The sequence below is a fragment of the Macaca nemestrina genome, chromosome 2 (assembly GCF_043159975.1).
Source record: "Macaca nemestrina isolate mMacNem1 chromosome 2, mMacNem.hap1, whole genome shotgun sequence".
Lineage (NCBI taxonomy): Eukaryota > Metazoa > Chordata > Mammalia > Primates > Cercopithecidae > Macaca > Macaca nemestrina.
In genome coordinates this window covers 96959506-96976810 of record NC_092126.1, presented here as the reverse complement: position 1 = coordinate 96976810, position 17305 = coordinate 96959506, and the positions used below count along the sequence as shown (strand labels likewise).

Here is a 17305-nt window from a genome sequence, read left to right as displayed (position 1 = left end):
TGTGGAGCGGTTCTCTGGACCCGTGGGAACAGAGCTGTCCTGGGCCCTGACCACTCTGTGCTCTGCTCCTCAGGGCACACTGCGAGCTTCCTCCCGGCTGCATGATGAGCTTTTCCGAAGGATCCTTCGAAGCCCTATGAAGTTTTTTGACACAACCCCCACAGGGAGGATTCTCAACAGGTTTTCCAAAGACATGGATGAAGGTATTTCTCACCGAGCCTTTTTTTTAATGCTCTGGAGCTCACTGTGCTTCCAGCCTTCTAGATGATTCTCCAAATGTGCAGATCTGTCTGTCTGTAGATCCTGAGAGCACGGTAGCTGCTGGTGTTTTCACCAGGAACATTGCATCTGCGTTTTCTGTCTTGTTTGACCTGAAAACAAATTCAATGGTTTGAGTTAGCAGAAAGGCTTTGGACAGACGCATCTGAGATTCTGAAACACACACAGATGTTAAAGCAATGCATTGGTTTCTGGATGTCTACAACCTGGCAGGTTTTCTGGCTGTTGTATGGGCTGTGCCTGCACCAGAACTGAAATACTGTACCCTCACAGTTCAGAGTAACAGTAAAGCCCCTGACATTGATGGAGGGCTTCCTGTGCAGCAAGCAGCGTGCTCAGTGTTTTATGCATGTTATCTTAATCCCTGCAGCAGCCCTGTCTAGTGGGTGTTGTTTCACTCCTTGAATACATGAGAAAGCTGCTATCTGGAAAGGTCAAGGAACTGGCCCAAGATCTACAGCTATTGAGTAACAAAGCTGGAAATTGAGCCCAGATCTTTTGACCCCAAAGCTAATGTTTTTAATTGCTGCACTATAGCTGCCTTCATAGAAGGAGTGTGTTTCAGGCATTGATAGGCCATTGTAAACCCATGGCCAGAGGTAACAAGGAATCAGAACTATCCCTGATATTCGAACTGATGCATAACATGTTCCCATTTCTGCTAAACACACATATGCGTGCTCACACATGAATGCAAAAAAGAAAAAAAGTGAATAATAGCAGCATATCTGGGATTTGCATGAAAATACTTCAGCCAAAAGAAAAAAGGGGGTGTGGTGGGAAGATAGCCAAAAAGAGATCAAAGTTGATTAACTGTTGAAGGGTCTGTGCTCTTCCTTTAACTTTTGTGTATCTTTAAAAATTTTGCAAGACAAAAAATGTCTTAAATGTTAATGGCAGTTCATTGGTATTGGTAAGAATATAGTTTTTGTTTTCTTCTTCACATATTTATATTCCAAATTTTTAAAACAAGCATATGTTACTTTGTAAAGGGGGAAAATGTTTAAAGCCATGGGGCAGGAAGCGAACCAAGAAAAAGGAGTGGAGTAAGAGGATTTTCTTGAGACCAAAAAAAAAAAAAAAAAAAAAATCAGAGCATCCAGGTTTCTAAATTTTTCTTTGATCAGACTGTTTAAAGACAACACAAACTTCAGATAGAGATTTTGTGGAACCTCTTTTTGTTTTTTTCCATTTTCAGTTCCATTTTTCCAAACTGTCTGACACTTGCTGCTTTATTGGTTTCTGCAGTTGATGTGCGGCTGCCGTTCCAGGCTGAGATGTTCATCCAGAACGTTATCCTGGTGTTCTTCTGCGTGGGAATGATCGCAGGAGTCTTCCCGTGGTTCCTTGTGGCAGTGGGGCCCCTCGTCATCCTCTTTTCAGTCCTGCACATTGTCTCCAGGTAAATAGGAAGCATTCATGTCTGCTGGGGTCACGGAGAAGCCTGAGTTGCTGGGCAGCTGCTGTGACACAGAGCTCATTCTCTCTCCAGGGTCCTGATTCGGGAGCTAAAGCGTCTGGACAATATCACGCAGTCACCTTTCCTCTCCCACATCACGTCCAGCATACAGGGCCTTGCCACCATCCACGCCTACAATAAAGGGCAGGAGTTTCTGCACAGGTTTGTCCTGATGGGGGCTAGAGGCCTCAAAAGGGAGTCAGCATCCCAGCATTTGATACATGTCTGGGAGGCTCTTCAAGGCCAGAGATGGGGATTATAAAGCTCATTACCAAGGGTATTCATGATTTAATGGAATAATCTCTTATTAAAATCCAATTGTTTGGTGGGATTCCTTTCTGAGCTAGTGAGAAAACGAAAATACAGATTTGGGCCGCGTGTGGTATCACGTGCCTATAGTCAGCTACTCAGGAGGCTGACGCTGGAGGATGGCTTGAGCCCAGGTGTTCAAGTCCAGCCTGGGCAATATAGTAGACCCCATCCCAAAACAAAATACAAAGAAAAAACCCCACAGATTAGGAGTCTATTGGCCTTTGGTCCTGAAAAGCTATATTTCATAGAGTTTTGCTTTTTCTTTTAAGTAGTAAAAGGTAGTCATTGACATTTGAGTAGATTTTATTTAAGCATAGAGTATTGTTTATTTGTGAAACTTATATACATTTCATTGTGGAGCTTTGTATTAATAAGAGATTGGAACTAACTTAAATGTTCTTCAATATAAGACAGGTTGAATAAGCTATGGTATATCCAGAGTACTATGTGGCCCTTAAAAAGAATGAGGCAGCTCTATAGGTACTGATAGGGAGTGAATATCAGACTGGGTACAGTGGCTCACGCCTGTAATCCCAGCACTTTGGGAGGCTGAGGTTGGTGGATCACCTGAGGTCGGGAGTTTGAGACCAGCCTGGCCAACATGGTGGAACCTTGTCTTTACCAAAAATACGAAAAAATTAACCAGGCGTGGTGGCAGGCGCCTGTAATCCCAGCTCCTTGGGAGGCTGAGGCAGGAGAATCACTTGAACCTGGGAGGCAGAGGTTTCAGTGAGACCAGACGTCGCCACTGCACTCCAGCCTGGGCGACAAGAGCGAGACTCTGTCTCAAAAAAATAAAAATAAAAATTTAGAATATCTCTGAAAGGATTTAAAAAAACCTGTTAGTTGCCACTGCAAGGGAGAACTGGGTAGCTGGAAGATGGGAAGGAGACAGACTTGACTTTTCATGATAAACCTTTTGTAACTTTTAAATTTTCTATTCTGTATATATGTCGCCTATTGCAAAAGTTAGGTAACTATTTTTAGAGAGAAAATTTGGAAAGTTTAGAAAAAAAATTTTCAAAATGTTAAATGACTCAGAAAAATAATTCCTAAACTTTAAGCGGAAAGGAAAGTGAAATGTACTAAATACATACATGTGTATATACCTACACACAGTAAATGTAAGTGCATTGAAAAAAACTGCTGGGAGGAAATGCAGCAGAATATCAACTCTGGTTTTAACAAGGTGATGAGATTATTGGAATTTTACATCTTCCTATTTTTATTGCATTTTCTAAATTTTCTCTAAAGATTACACATTTTATTGGAAAGAGGAAAAGTGATTTTTCAAAGCAAAGCACATCTGCGCAGCAGAACTTCCTGCTCTGGAGTTCTAGTTGTGCATCGTGCACTGAGCCTTCAGAGGGGTCTCGTCTGCTCTCTGGGACCCCTACTGATGGCCATGCCATGCTCCTTCAGTAGCAGTCAAGGTTGCCTGAGTCCCTTTTGCTGTGGTTTAGCTCGCTTCTCCTGGTGCTTGGCTCCACAGCTGGGGAACAAGTGCCATTCTGCACAGTGGCAGTGTGTGCACACACACTTACGGTGTTCCCATATTCCCTCTGAGTTTCTTTTCCCTGGTCTTGAGCCATTTCTGCTGTTGGCGTTTGTAACCTTTCTTTCTTTCAGAAAATGCCCTCTCACCTAAGACATTTTTCTAAACTGTGACACAAGCCTCTTTATTCAGTCTTTTCCCATGCTTACTCTGTGCTGAGGTAGATGTTTTTCCCTAACATCTTTAATAGGTTTTTTTTTTTTAAAGAGTAACTAAGATTAGAAAAACTTAATGTCCTCCTGTGCATGTGGCCCAGAATACCTCCAGAATTCCTAGAGTACCCTCCTTGAGTTTCCAGGGCATTCTCTCAGTTAGCAATAGGACGTATGTAAACATGTGCCCTCCATCCTGTGATCACTGAAGCTTTGACCGTGTGCGGGGTTGTGTGGTACTTTCTTTGCTCATTAGGTGTTGTCTTTCTCACAGGTACCAGGAGCTGCTGGATGACAACCAGGCTCCTTTTTTCTTGTTTACGTGTGCGATGCGGTGGCTGGCTGTGCGGCTGGACCTCATCAGCATCGCCCTCATCACCACCACGGGGCTGATGATCGTTCTCATGCATGGGCAGATTCCCCCAGCCTATGCGGGTCTTGCCATCTCTTATGCTGTCCAGGTCAGTCTCTGGGATAGGAGCGTCATCTTTGCTTGTTTGAGTCCTTCCTGTGCTGACGTAAAAGAGGCATGATTGGTGGAGGCTCCACCCTGAGCCGTTATTTCACCTCTGGACCCCTAGAGTTGCTTGTGGTCTGATTTGACAGTAACAATCTGGATTTGACTGGGGCAGGTAGGGATAGGAGAGAGGTAAGTGTGGAATCCAGGAATAAAGGAATTGAACTCTGTTGCATGTGTGTAAGAAATAGTTGCTATTTTCTTCAAAAAGAAATATGATCTTGAAAATATTTTCTTACTTGTGGGTTTCTGTGTTCACCACCATTTTCATATCTGGCCTCTTTCTAGTCTTCTAAGAAATATTATAGACTCAATGTGCTTCTTATATGCATTTTCTTTTCAGGGACCTGATTTTCCCAATACATACATAAACCCTTCTGGCCCCTAGGGATGATTGAGGGTCTTCAAATAGCTCAGAGAATAGTTGAGAACTTGAGCACTGACTAGATATTTTAAGATGTTGAGTAATTATTATTACTCTCTAATGATATTGGAATTGTGTTTTTAAGGAGTCTATATTTTAGAGAGGTACAAGCTGAAATATTTGTGGATGAAATAAGCTATCTGCGATTTGCTTCCAAATAATATGGGGGGTGGGGGTAGGAATGGAAGGGAATACAGATGAAACAATATTGGCTGTAAGTTGATCATTTTTACAGCAGAGTTTTGATACCTGGGAGTTCATTATACTACTCTTTCTACTCTTGTGTGTTTGACATTTTTCTGTGTCGAAAAGATAAAAATAAGTAAGTAGTAAAAGGAACCCCAGAGATATATGTCTTCACAGATACCCCAAGATGTCCAGCCACATTTTGCAATTTATTTGACAATTGGTTGGGGAAGACAGTGCGTTATATAGACTGTTTTTAGACTCCCCAGTCTGTGGAGCACGGGGGCTCCAGATTCACTCATTTGCCAGCATTATGTATCTGATTTGACTTTCCTGGAAGCATTCTTACTAGTTGCTCATAGGCTGATATCTCCATTTGTTGTGACTCCCACAAACGGGCTCAGATACAAGTAGGAAGTCCGGAAGTGAATCAGCTGCAGATATGTGTTACCGGAAATGTAAAGATGAATAGAAAGCCTTTGGGTACAAGAAAGTGGTTCCAGCAGCACCATAATACTGCCCGCATTCACTGAGCATTGCAGTTGATGGGGTAACAGGTATGTCTTCAAAGCTAAGAGAACGACTAGGTCCCTAAGACCAGCTGCTGCATGTGCTCAGTTCTTAGTGATCCTATAGATGAAGGAAGTTCTCCAGCATTGGCCTGGCATGTATTGAAAATGAATTATCTCTTTGATTGTTGTTTTCCATTATCAGTTAACGGGGCTGTTCCAGTTTACGGTCAGACTGGCATCCGAGACAGAAGCTCGATTCACCTCAGTGGAGAGGATCAATCACTACATTAAGGTCAGAGTCAGACTGCTGTAGGCCTTTTACCATGATCTGACTCCTCCTGGAGTCGGTTTACCCTTTGCTACCTCAGCTGGGTGTACAAGGAGGAGGCTTGTGTTCTCTGCGTATCTAATCCCGCAGAATCTCCAGCAGTCTCTCCACCGTGCTTGGAATAGGGAAGAGATTACCGTTAGAGTTTCTAAGTATATTTGTAATTTATGTCGAGTTGAGAACTTCATTGGCTAATTTCCAGAACGTTCAGAATCTTGTCAGTTCAGCTTAACTGACTAATGGAGCATTTTCCTTGCACTGTTTAAAACCATGTATTGTTTTAATTCTTACTGTAGTCCAATTGTTCTTAATCAGGATGGCCATCAGGATCCCTGAGCTTTTGACAGGACAAACGTGGCCTCAACTCTGGATTCTGTTGCAGTGAATTGGGGTAGGACCCAGGCTTCTATAGTTTGAAAAACTCTAGCTAATTCTAAACTGCTCTCCCAGCTTACAAACAAGTAAATTTAATTGATACTGAGAGTATCCAGCTCTTCCCACTTTTCCCCAGGAATCCCTTCTGTCTCGCCGTGGGTGGCAGGCATCTTGCTGCTGCCCTAATTGGAACTCTTAAAGCAATTTCCTACAGGGGTGTCTTAGTCCATTTCACACTGCTATAAAGAACTACCTGAGACTGGGTAATTTATGAAGAAAAGAGGTTTAAGTCACTCACAGTTCCGCAGGCTTAACAGGAAGCATGGCTGGGAGGCCTCAGGAAACTTACAATCATAGCGAAAAGTGAAGGGGAAACAAGCATATCTTCCCATGGCAAAGCAGGAGAGAGAGAGAGAAGGTGGAAGTGCTGCACACTTTCAAACAACCAGATCTCCTGAGAACTCATTATCATGAGAACAGCAAGGGGGAAATCCGCCCCCCGATTCAGTCATCTGCCACCAGGCCCCTCCCCTGACACATGAGGATATTATACAATTCAAGATGAGATTTAGGTGGGGACACAGAGCCAAACCATATCAAGGGGTGTCCAATCATTTGGCTTCCCAGGGTCACACTGGAAGAAGACTTGTCTTAGGCCACACATAAAATAATACTGATGATAGCTGATGAGCTTAAAAAAAAAAATTGCAAAAAAAGTCTCATAATGTGTTAAGAAAGTTTACACATTTGTGTTAGGCCACATTCAAAGATGTCCTGGGCTACGTGTAGCCCAAGGGCTGCAGACTAGACAAATTTGCTTATAAAGAAGCAGCATTGTAAGTAGTTAGATTCTCAAATTGAACTCAATTCTTAAGAGTTACCTATTTTATTGAACTGCTGTGAGACTTTACAAGCATCTGTGTCATTGTTTATATGTGAAGAGTATATTCTGAGTTCCCAACACTTGACTTTGAAACATAGTTTTGAAAAATTAACTTTTTTCTTTTTTTCCTTTTTTTTTTTTTTTTTTTTTGAGAGAGGGTCTTATTTTGTCGCTCAGGCTTGAGTGCAGTGGCGTGAATACGGCTCAGTCCAGCCTCTATCTCCCAGACTCAAGTGATCCTCCCACCTCAGCCCCCTAAGTAGCTGGGACTACAGGCATGCACCGCTAGGCCCAGCTCATTTTTGTATTTTTTTTAGAGATGGGTTTCGCCACGTTGCCCAGGCTGGTCTCAAACTCCTGGGCTCAAGCGATCTGCCTCTGCCTCCACCTCCCAAAATGCTGGGATTATAGACAGGAGCCACAGTGTCTGGCCTGAAAAATTACTCTTTCACTTGGGAACTGAGTGTATGTAAACTGAATTTTCTAATAGAGATGTGTTTCACTGATTTGCTTTGACAGTGAACCTCCTTAGTGGTGGAATATTTCTTAAGCTTACAAATGAGTAACTTTCTTATTCTCAGAAAGGATGGCAGGTGGCTGCCCAGTGTATCTAGTAATAGCTCTTCTTTAATATTTAGAAATTAGCCTCTTTGCACACTGTCGTGGTATGTCGATGACCCATGTATGTACATATGTGCAGTGTTTGAGTTAAATGTTATGGCTGGTGAGAGCCTCATGCTGGAGAGGTCAGGATTACGGTCAGTGGTGGTACAAAGTGGACTCTGCTGAAACCGGTCACATTTCAGAGGCCTGCCCTCCTACTGACTGTCCCAACACAGAGTCCTTCCAGCTTGGAGTTTTGGACTTCAGGCTTAAGCCCCCAGAGTGCTACAGTCTTTGACCCTTACTTCCCCCATAAGGCTATATACTCCATGGACAATTGCCAGAGAGTTTTAAAAGATCATGAAATACGATTGTTGATGACAAAAATTACACAAGCAGTTATATCACAGCATTTTGAGCTGGAATAGATTCTCAAGATCATCTAATCCAGTCTCCACAATTTGCAGAGAAGAAACTAAGATGCAGGAGAAGTGGTGATCTGTCCAAGTCACACAGTGGCAAAATTAGAATTAGAGTCTGTGTCTCCTGGATTGACCAAGATGTGCCAGAATGCCAGGATCCAATTAGATGTTCAGTAAATATTAGTTTTCTTCCACCGGATTTAAGCCAATGGTTATCAAATGGTAGAATCCTATCTCAAAGAATTTCAGTAAAAACTGCTATGGTGGAGTGGCGGAAGGCCTCGTGTCTGCCTGTGTCGGTTTTCCCTTGGCCCCCAAGGCAGCTTTGTGGAAGAATTCCTTGAGACAAAAGGTAGTCCAAACACCACTTCCCTCCCCAGGCTGCTGCTAGTAGCCATAACACTTAGTAGCCATTGTGCTCTGTCTCTGTCTGGTTTAGTGATAATAAGCATTTACTGCCAAGGGATTCTTTCCTAGCAAGGTGACAGGGTGGCAGCTACCTCGGTGTGGCTACTATGGTTGTCCTGGTTTTATTTCTCTGTGACAAAGCCTGCAGCTTCCCAAGAATCTGTGGTCAGTCTGAACCGGCCACTCCTGTCTCCCCAGACTCTCTCCTTGGAAGCACCTGCCAGAATTAAGAACAAGGCTCCCTCCCCTGACTGGCCCCAGGAGGGAGAGGTGACCTTCGAGAATGCAGAGATGAGGTACCGAGAAAACCTCCCTCTCGTCCTGAAGAAAGTATCCTTCACGATCAAACCTAAAGAGAAGATTGGCATTGTGGGGCGGACAGGATCCGGTAAGGATGTGCAAAGCCTTCTTTGAATCCATTGGAACGTAGCAGTTTATGAAATACCACTTTCATCCCTTTAAACCAGATTCTTGTTTGTTTGATAAGCGATTAGTGTCTCAGCCCCCACTGAAACCAATTTTCTAGGTTTATTGTTGACCCCGCTTTGTTAACATCGAGTGCTGTTCCCAGTCATAAATGTGCACATTCTCAATGCAGAACACTGGGGCACACAGCCAAGTACGAAAGAGGAGCAGCACCCACAACTCTGCCACCCAGAGAGAAGCACTGGTAACATTTTGGTAGCTATCTTGTTAGGCTTCCTCTAGTAATATGTAGGTTTACAAAAATGAGGTCATTGACACATGCTGTTTCATGACCTTCTTTTAAAACTGTCAGTAGGCCAGGTGCAGTGGCTTACGCCTGTAATCCCAGCACTTTGGAAAGGCGAGGTGGGTGGCTCACCTGAGGAGTTCAACACCAGCCAGAACAACATGGTGAAACCCTGTCTCTACTAAAAGTCCAAAATTAGTCAGGTGTGGTGGCGCATGCCTGTAATCCCAGCTACTCAAGAGGCTGAGGTAGGAGATTGCTTGAACCCGGGAGGCAGAGGTTGCAGTGAGCCAAGATCATGCCACTACACTCCAGCCTGGATGACAGAGCGAGACTCCGTCCCAAAAAAAAAAAAAAAAAAAAAAAAAGGAAAAGAAATGTGTAAATGTAGATCCTCTAGATTTCTAGGGTCGGGACTTGAGTAATTTACTTCTTTTTTTTTTTGAGACGAAGTCTCACTCTGTCACTAGTCTGGAGTGCAGTGGAGCGATCTCGGCTCACTGCAACCTCCACCTCCCAGGTTCAAGCGATTCTCCTGTCTCAACCTCTCGAGTAGCTGGGACTACAGGCACACCAGCTAATTTTTTTGTATTTTTAGTAGAGACGGGGTTTCACCATGTTGACCAGGATGATCTCGATCTCCTGACCTCATGATCCACCCGCCTTGGCCTCCCAAAGTGCTGGGATTACAGGTGTGAGCCATCGCACCTGGCCCCTTTTTTCTCACTTTCATTCCTGAATAGCATTTCAAAGATTGAACTTGTCTTCTTTTACTGCCTTTTTATCCTTGTGTAAGAGGTCTTTGATTCAGTTTTCATTAACTTTCTAGGCTGTATGCTTCTTTGGCATCAAAACTCTTCTAGCTTTTTACCTTGCCATTAAAAAAAAAAAAAAGAAAAGAAATAAAAACGCTTTTATCTTTTCTGGCCAATTTATTTTAAAGAACTTTCTAAGGAAGAAAAGAAAAAAGCCATTTCCTCCTCTCTGTTTGAGGGAATGACTTCATGTCAAAACAAGACATTGCTCCAGGTCTTTCATGCTGGAAGGGAATCTTCAGCCAAGCAGAGTGGCTGTCCCCAAGCCTTTTTACTGTTCTCTGCCTTGAGCCCCTCTGCTGCATTGGTCCCCAGGGGTACACGGCTCCCCTGAAAGCTGACCGATGTCCCTTGTTGTGATTTCCCTTTAACACAGGTGAGACAGGCAAAACAGGCACCACAACTTCATTAAACAGTAGTTAGTGTCAGAAAAGAAATAAACAAGAAAAAGAACATAGCAGCCGGGTGTGGTGGTTCACACCTGTAATCCTAGCCCTCTGGGAGGCCAAGGTGGGTGGATCACCTGAGGTGTCAGGAGTTTAAGACCAACCTGGCCAACATGGTGAAACCCCATCTCTACTAAACATACAAAAAGTTAGCCGGGCGTGGTGGACACCTGTAATTCTAGCTACTCGGGAGGCTGAAGCAGGAGAATCTCTTGAACCTGGGAGGTAGAGGTTGCAGTGAGCCGACATTGCACCACTGCCCTCCAGCCTGGGCAACAAGAGTGAAACTCCATCTCAAAAAAAAGCCTGATTTACACTCTGTCTTAACAGAGCTTCTTCCAAGTTTCACGGGAAACTGGAAACTCTTCTGTGGTCATTCATGTCAGTCGAGGACTTCACTGCCTTTTTTACCAGCACATTCCATCAATGCAAAGATGGTCAGATTCAGAGGACTCTGAAGTCTTCCAGTCCAGGTGGTCCAAATCTACGTGCCTTTGTTAAAGTGGAACAACTTGACCCATTGCTTCAAGCACCATTCCTTCCTTGGCTTAGATTTTTTTTTTTTTAATTATTTATTTATTTAGAGACAGAGTTTCACTCTTGTCTTGGTGCCCAGGCTGGAGCGCAGTGGCGTGATCTTGGCTCACTGTAACCTCTGCCTCCTGGGTTCAAGTGATTCTCCTGCCTCAGCCTCCCTAGTAGCTGGGATTACAGGTGCCCGCCACCACGCCCAGCTAATTTTTTGTATTTTTAGTAGAGACAGAGTTTCACTATGCTGGCCAGGCTGGTCTCAAACTCCTGACCTCAGATGATCCACCCACCTCAACCTCCCAAAGTGCTGGGATTACAGGCGTGAGCCACTGCACCTGGCTCCCTTAGCTTAGCTCTTAAAGCACTGCCTTGGCCCAGAGGGGGTGTCTCCCTCCCCTTCTTCTATCTGGGAAAGGGGCCAGGAACTGAGTCCCCCAACTCTGAACAGAGTCATTCATTTCTTTTCTTTTCTTTTTTTTTGAGAGACAGAGTCTCGCTCTGTCGCCCAGGCTAGAGTGCAGTGGTGTGATCTCGGCTCTGGAGTCGCTGGGATTACAGGCACATGCCACCATGCCCAGCTAATTTTTTTTTTTTTTTTTAAAGTAGAGACCGGGTTTTGCCAAGTTTGCCAGGCTAGTCTCAAACTCCTGGCCTCAAGTGATCCATCCACCTTGGCCTCCCAAAGTGCTGGGATTACAGTGAACCACTGTGCCCACCGGCCTGGAGTCATTCATTTCTAGGAGAAGAACTATGCTGCTAGACAAACCAGGTTTCCTAACTTGTTTCTGGTAGAAGCATGTGGGGATTATTGCATTAGGAAGATGGGTCCTAATACACTCTCCTAATACAGCTTTTTCCAAGTTCCTGGGCGTTACTTCTTCCAAGCTTTATGGGTGTTTTCAGGTTCCCATTAGGCTGTAAGACAGAGGTATGCCCAGGGGACAGATCCCGACAGTGGGGTTGTGGCTGTAGACACTGGGGCAAGGTGGGCTGTTTGTGCCCTCCATGAGTGCTGAAGAGACAGCGTCATGGTGATCTCGATGAGGCCCTCATGAGAGGTCTTTTACCACACGGAGGCAAAAGAAGGGTAGGAGGGTCAAGAACCAGGCATTCGGCCAAGGAGAATGATTCAACAGCTAAAACACTGTAGTTCTAAATCTAAGCCATGGAACCAAGTTGCAGAAAGGTAGACAGGACTATGGCAAACTTATTTTCTTTTTGGCACTATAGAGAGAGCACCTTTTAAATGTTTATATCCTTTGACATAGTAGTTTCAGTTCTAAGATTCTTTCCCAAGGAAATCGTCTGAGGTAGCAGTGAAGTTTCAGCACTAAGATATAGGACACAACGTTATTATAAGTTTTACATAAACTAAATGTTCACCCTAAGAGGGCTGATTGATCAAGAATACGTCCACATGATGGAATATTGCAACCACTAAAATTGTATCTTGAAAATGTTTTTTAAAATGGTTGACTGCCTGTTATACAATGCTTTTGTTTTGTTTTGTTTTGTTTGAAACAGAGTCTCATTCTGTTGCCCAGGCTGGAGTGCAATGATGTGATCTCGGCTCACTGCGACTTCCACCTCCCAGGTTCAAGCGATTCTCCTGCCTCAGCTTCCTGAGTAGCTGGGATTACAGGCACCTGCCACCATGCCTGGCTAATTTTTGTATTTATAGTAGAGATAGGGTTTCACCATGTTGGCCAGGCTGGTCTCGAACTCCTGACCTCAGGTGATCCGCCCGCCTTAGCCTCCCAAAGTGCTGGATGGCGTGAGCCACCATGCCTGGCCAATAGAGTGTTAAGTGAAAAAAAGCAATTATAATATTGCATTTCTGATATGATCTCAACTCTGAGGAAAGACTGAAAGGAAGTGTGCCCAAAATGATAGAAGTAAGATTATGAGAGCTTGATGATGTCATCTCATATTACTTATGTAAAACTTTTCAAATGAAGATTCGGTTAACCGATTCTGCTGACCACTGTAATAACACTGGTCCCCTAAACCTGTTCTCTGCCATAGTTTCCTGTCACAGTAGAGCCATTGACAGCCACTCATTGAGTCGAGGCAAAACCTCCTTCCCATGCGTGTTTGTTTATCCCTGGAACTTCTTCCATTCCCCAGCTGCTGCCATGGCAACAAGAGGCCTTGTCTTAGTCTCTCTCTCAGCTGTAATGAGGGGATAGGGAGAGAAAAGGCATCTTGTCCTCTGGTTTGCCCCTCAACTGCTTGCTGTAAGATCTCTGTTCTCCTGACTTTGCCTAAGGAGCATTCAGCTCTGTACACCTGTTCCTAAGGTAACCAGGAGGCATTTTTCCATTTTACTTTCATGAAAATGGAATGGTTGGCCAGGCACAGTGGCTCATGCCTGTAATTCCAGCACTTTGGGAGGCCGAGGTGGGCGGATCACAAGGTAGGGAGTTTGAGACCAACCTGGCCAATATGGTGAAACCCCATCTCTACTAAAAATACAAAAATTATTTGGGCGTGGTGGTGCGCGCCTGTAGTCCCAGCTACTCGAGAGGCTGAGACAGAAGAATCACTTGAACCTAGGAGGTGGAGGTTGCAGTGAGCCGAGATCGTGCCACTGCACTCCAGCCTGGGCAACAGAGCGAGACTCCATCTCAAAAAAAAATGAAAATGGAATGGTCCCTTCCCCTCCTTCTCAGGCTGAAGCTGTGTAATTTGAAGGTGTCTGCCTTGTATCTCAGGAAAGTTAATCACTTTTTTCTATCATTTTATACATTATCTCAGTTAATCAGTTGAAATAACAACTGACTAGAAATAGAAAAACAGGCCGGGCGCGGTGGCTCAAGCCTGTAATCCCAGCACTTTGGGAGGCCGAGACGGGCGGATCACGAGGTCAGGAGATCGAGACCATCCTGGCTAGCACGGTGAAACCCCGTCTCTACTAAAAAATACAAAAAAAAACTAGCCGGGCGAGGTGGCGGGCGCCTGTAGTCCCAGCTACTCGGGAGGCTGAGGCAGGAGAATGGTGTGAACCCGGGAGGCGGAGCTTGCAGTGAGCTGAGATCCGGCCACTGCACTCCAGCCTGGGCGACAGAGCGGGACTCCGTCTCAAAAAAAAAAAAAAAAAGAAATAGAAAAACAGTTGGCATTGCCCTGAGGCTAAACCAGCATTGTCCTCACAGAATTTGCTAACAGCTCCTCTCTCGCATGTCTTCTGACTCATCAGGGAAGTCCTCGCTGGGGATGGCCCTCTTCCGTCTGGTGGAGTTATCTGGAGGCTGCATCAAGATTGATGGAGTGAGAATCAGTGATATTGGTCTTGCCGACCTCCGAAGCAAACTCTCCATCATTCCTCAAGAGCCGGTGCTGTTTAGTGGCACTGTCAGGTGAGGACTTGAGCACGTGCATGCCTCGTGCCTCGCTTAGAGGCTGGGTGGGCACGTGGGACCACACGATGCTAGCACTACACCCTGGGACCATGAGTTCGCCATCTCTAGTCTGGTGCTTTTCCCACTACACCATGTGCTTGCTGGTGCAGAAGGGAGAGGCAGCCCCACTGCACACGCCACTTGGTTGACTAAAGGGGACAGGAAGGCCTGTAGCACAGCGCTGAAGAGGCCAGAGAGATCTGGGCTCAGAGCTCTGCTCCGTGACTTCGGACAAGTTATTTAACCACTCTTGTGCCTGTTTCCTTGCCCATAAGATGGGGATGCTTTAAAGATCTGTTGCTGTGAAGGTTGAGTAAGTTCATGTATATTATATAAGCACAGGGCCTGGCAAATGGTAAGCATTCGGCAAATGGTGGCTGCTGTCATCAGCCCCAACAACATCATCCTCACCTGCCTCCCACTCCATTCTGTCATCTCTCCTAGGTGCGCTAAAAGTTGCAGTTTTTGTTTTTTTTTTTGAGTTGGTGTCTCACTCTGTTGCCCAAGCTGAAGTACAGTGGCACGATCTTGGCTCAAAGCAACCTTCGCCTCCTGGGTTCAAGTGATTTCTCCTGCCACAGCCTCCCGAGTAGCTTGGATTACAGGCGCCCCCCGCCACACCCAGCTAATTTTTGTATTTTTAGTAGAGATGAGGTTTCACTATGTTGGCCAGGCTGGTCTTAAACTCCTGACCTCAAGTGATCCATCCGCCTCGGCCTCCCAAAGAGCTAGGATTACAGGCGTGAGCCACTGTACCTGGCCAAAAGTTCCAGTTCCAATGGTGGCTTTCAGGCGTTATTAGTCCTCGTGTTATTTCGTTTTCTAGTGTCTTCTTTGATACTCTGGAATTATGTCACTTTCTGAAATCTGCCAAGATGCCAGAGATAAAATCCCTCTTCTTGGCCTATTAAAACAGAACAAGGAGAAAGCATCACATTATCTTTCCTAAGCTTACCTGATCCTACCTTTACCCTTAAGCTTCTCCCTCCTAAAAACAGTGGATTTCCATCATTTGTGTCCCTATTAAAAAATCATTCTAAAAGTAATTTTTAGCAGTTTTCAGAAAAATTGGTACCAACCTGATTTCAAATAATCATAGGCAGTGTTCAGACTTGTTTTAAAACTATCCCCTCTACCTTTGGAAATGGCATTTGAACTCAAGGAACTTTGGTAGATACCTTAGTCTGCTCAGGCTGCTGTATATAACAACATACCATAGACTGGGTGGCTTAAACAACAGAAATTTATTTCTGTCAGTTCTGGAGGCTGGGAAGGCCGGGATGGGTGTCTGCTGAAGGCCCTCTTCCTGGTTTGCAGATGGCTGTCTTGTTCTGTCCTCATGTGGCCTTTCCTCGGTGTGTGCCTGTGGTGTGTGCCCTCGGAAAGGAGAGCTCTTGTGTCTCCTCTTCTTGAGGCCCCACCCTCATGATCTCATCTAAACCATGATCTCATCTAAACCCCTCCTTACAGCCCCACCTCCAGATACCATCACATTGGGGTCAGTGTTTCAACAATTTAATTCTAGGGGCACACAAACCTGTAGTCCATAGTAGTAAATCAGCAGAATTCTCACCTGTGTTTGTGTAGAGTCAACACCCTAGGGTATGTTTATTTTGGTATTTCTGTAGTTGAATCTGGACAGCATGCACTGTATCTGTGGTTGATAATAAACCATTCTCTTTGGGTATTGAGGTAATAAGGTCAGACAAGCGATATCAGAAGAAAAGTAGAGTTTATTGGCTAGGCGTGGTGGCTCATGCCTGTAATCCCAGCACTTTGGGAGGCTGAGGCAGGTGGATCACCTGAGGTCGGAAATTTGAGACCATCCTGACCAACATGGAGAAACCCCTCTCTACTGAAAATACAGAATTATCCAGGCATGGTGGCACATGCCTGTAATCCCAGCTACTTGGGAGGCTGAGACAGGAGAATCACTTGAACCCGGGAGGCGGAGGTTGTATTAAGCTGAGATCGCGCCATTGCACTCCAGCCTGGGTAACAAGAGTGAAACTCCATCTCTAAATAAATAAATAAATAAGGAAAATGTTGCCTGATTGGCTTTTCCCATAAATCTCTCTATATTTAAATGCCACAGGAACACCTTGAAAAAAAAATTGGCCTTACGATACTTGTTTTTGGCCATAAGAACTATTTTTTTTAATCATCATTTGGAAGAGAATTAAGAAATAAAGCATGTTAAATTTGAGAAAATGCTGCCACCAAGAAGCCTCAGTTTTAATTTAAAAATTTTATAGCATTTCATTTGGGTTTGTGAATTGGGAGCTTCTAGAGTTAGTGGTTAAGAATTGACCATGATGCCGGGCGCAGTGGCTCATGCCTGTAATCCTAGCACTTTGGGAGGCCGAGGCAGGAGCATCACTTAAGCTCAGGAGTTTGAGACCAGCCTGGGCAACATAGTGAGACCACGTCTCTGCTTTTTAAAATAATATAAAATGTTTAAAGAAAAAGAATTGACCGTGGGCACGTGCAGCTGCTGTGGGTAGAACATCATAGACCTGTAGCTTTAGTGGAATTGGAATCATTTATCTCCAGAGAAAGAAATGTTGGCTGCTTTGTGGCTAACTCAGTAGTTGGTATACTGCTGTCCTGGGTTTGTAGCTACTGAGCTTAGAGTGCAGCTTAGGAAGTCAGCTGTGCAAAGTGAGAAAATCGTTTCAGTTAAATTTTCTGCCAGCTCTAATTTTGGCTTTTTAGTCAGTAGTAGACACTGAGGAAAAATTAAATGCCAGACTTGTCCTTTATCCCCTAAGGTTTCCTTTTATCCTGTGAGGGTTCTTATGGATCCCAGAAAATGTTCAGCTCTTGGTATTCTTTTGTTTTTGAGACAGAGTCTCGCTCTGTCACCCAGGCTGGAGTTTCAGCTCACTGCAACCTCTGCCTCCTGGGTTCAAGTGATTTGCGTGCCTCAGCCTCCTGAGTCGCTGGGACCACAGGCATGGGCCACCATGCCCAGCTAGTAGAGAT

General features: G+C 44.7%; 1 protein-coding gene and 1 long non-coding RNA gene across 8 annotated transcripts in view; one reads left to right on the top strand and one right to left on the bottom strand.

The window, feature by feature from the left end:
- LOC105480601 (ATP binding cassette subfamily C member 5) overlaps positions 1–17305 on the top strand; it is a 96301-nt gene that overhangs the window by 64785 nt on the left and 14211 nt on the right. For 6 of the 7 annotated variants that reach the window (XM_071091362.1, XM_071091364.1, XM_071091361.1 and 3 more), the window contains 7 exons: positions 74–203; positions 1528–1681; positions 1772–1900; positions 4032–4218; positions 5599–5688; positions 8614–8803; positions 14119–14278. In XM_071091362.1, coding sequence (XP_070947463.1) covers positions 74–203; positions 1528–1681; positions 1772–1900; positions 4032–4218; positions 5599–5688; positions 8614–8803; positions 14119–14278 — 1040 coding nt within the window. Of the gene's footprint in view, positions 1–73; positions 204–1527; positions 1682–1771; positions 1901–4031; positions 4219–5598; positions 5689–6039; positions 6116–8613; positions 8804–14118; positions 14279–17305 lie in introns of those variants that run through there. The other variant, XR_011619943.1, reaches the window with a different exon arrangement.
- On the bottom strand, positions 8803–15700 carry LOC105499711 (uncharacterized). The gene is made up of 3 exons (XR_011619944.1): positions 15535–15700; positions 15077–15224; positions 8803–14170 (listed from the first exon to the last, which is right to left on the bottom strand). It is a non-coding gene; the product is annotated as an uncharacterized lncRNA (long non-coding RNA).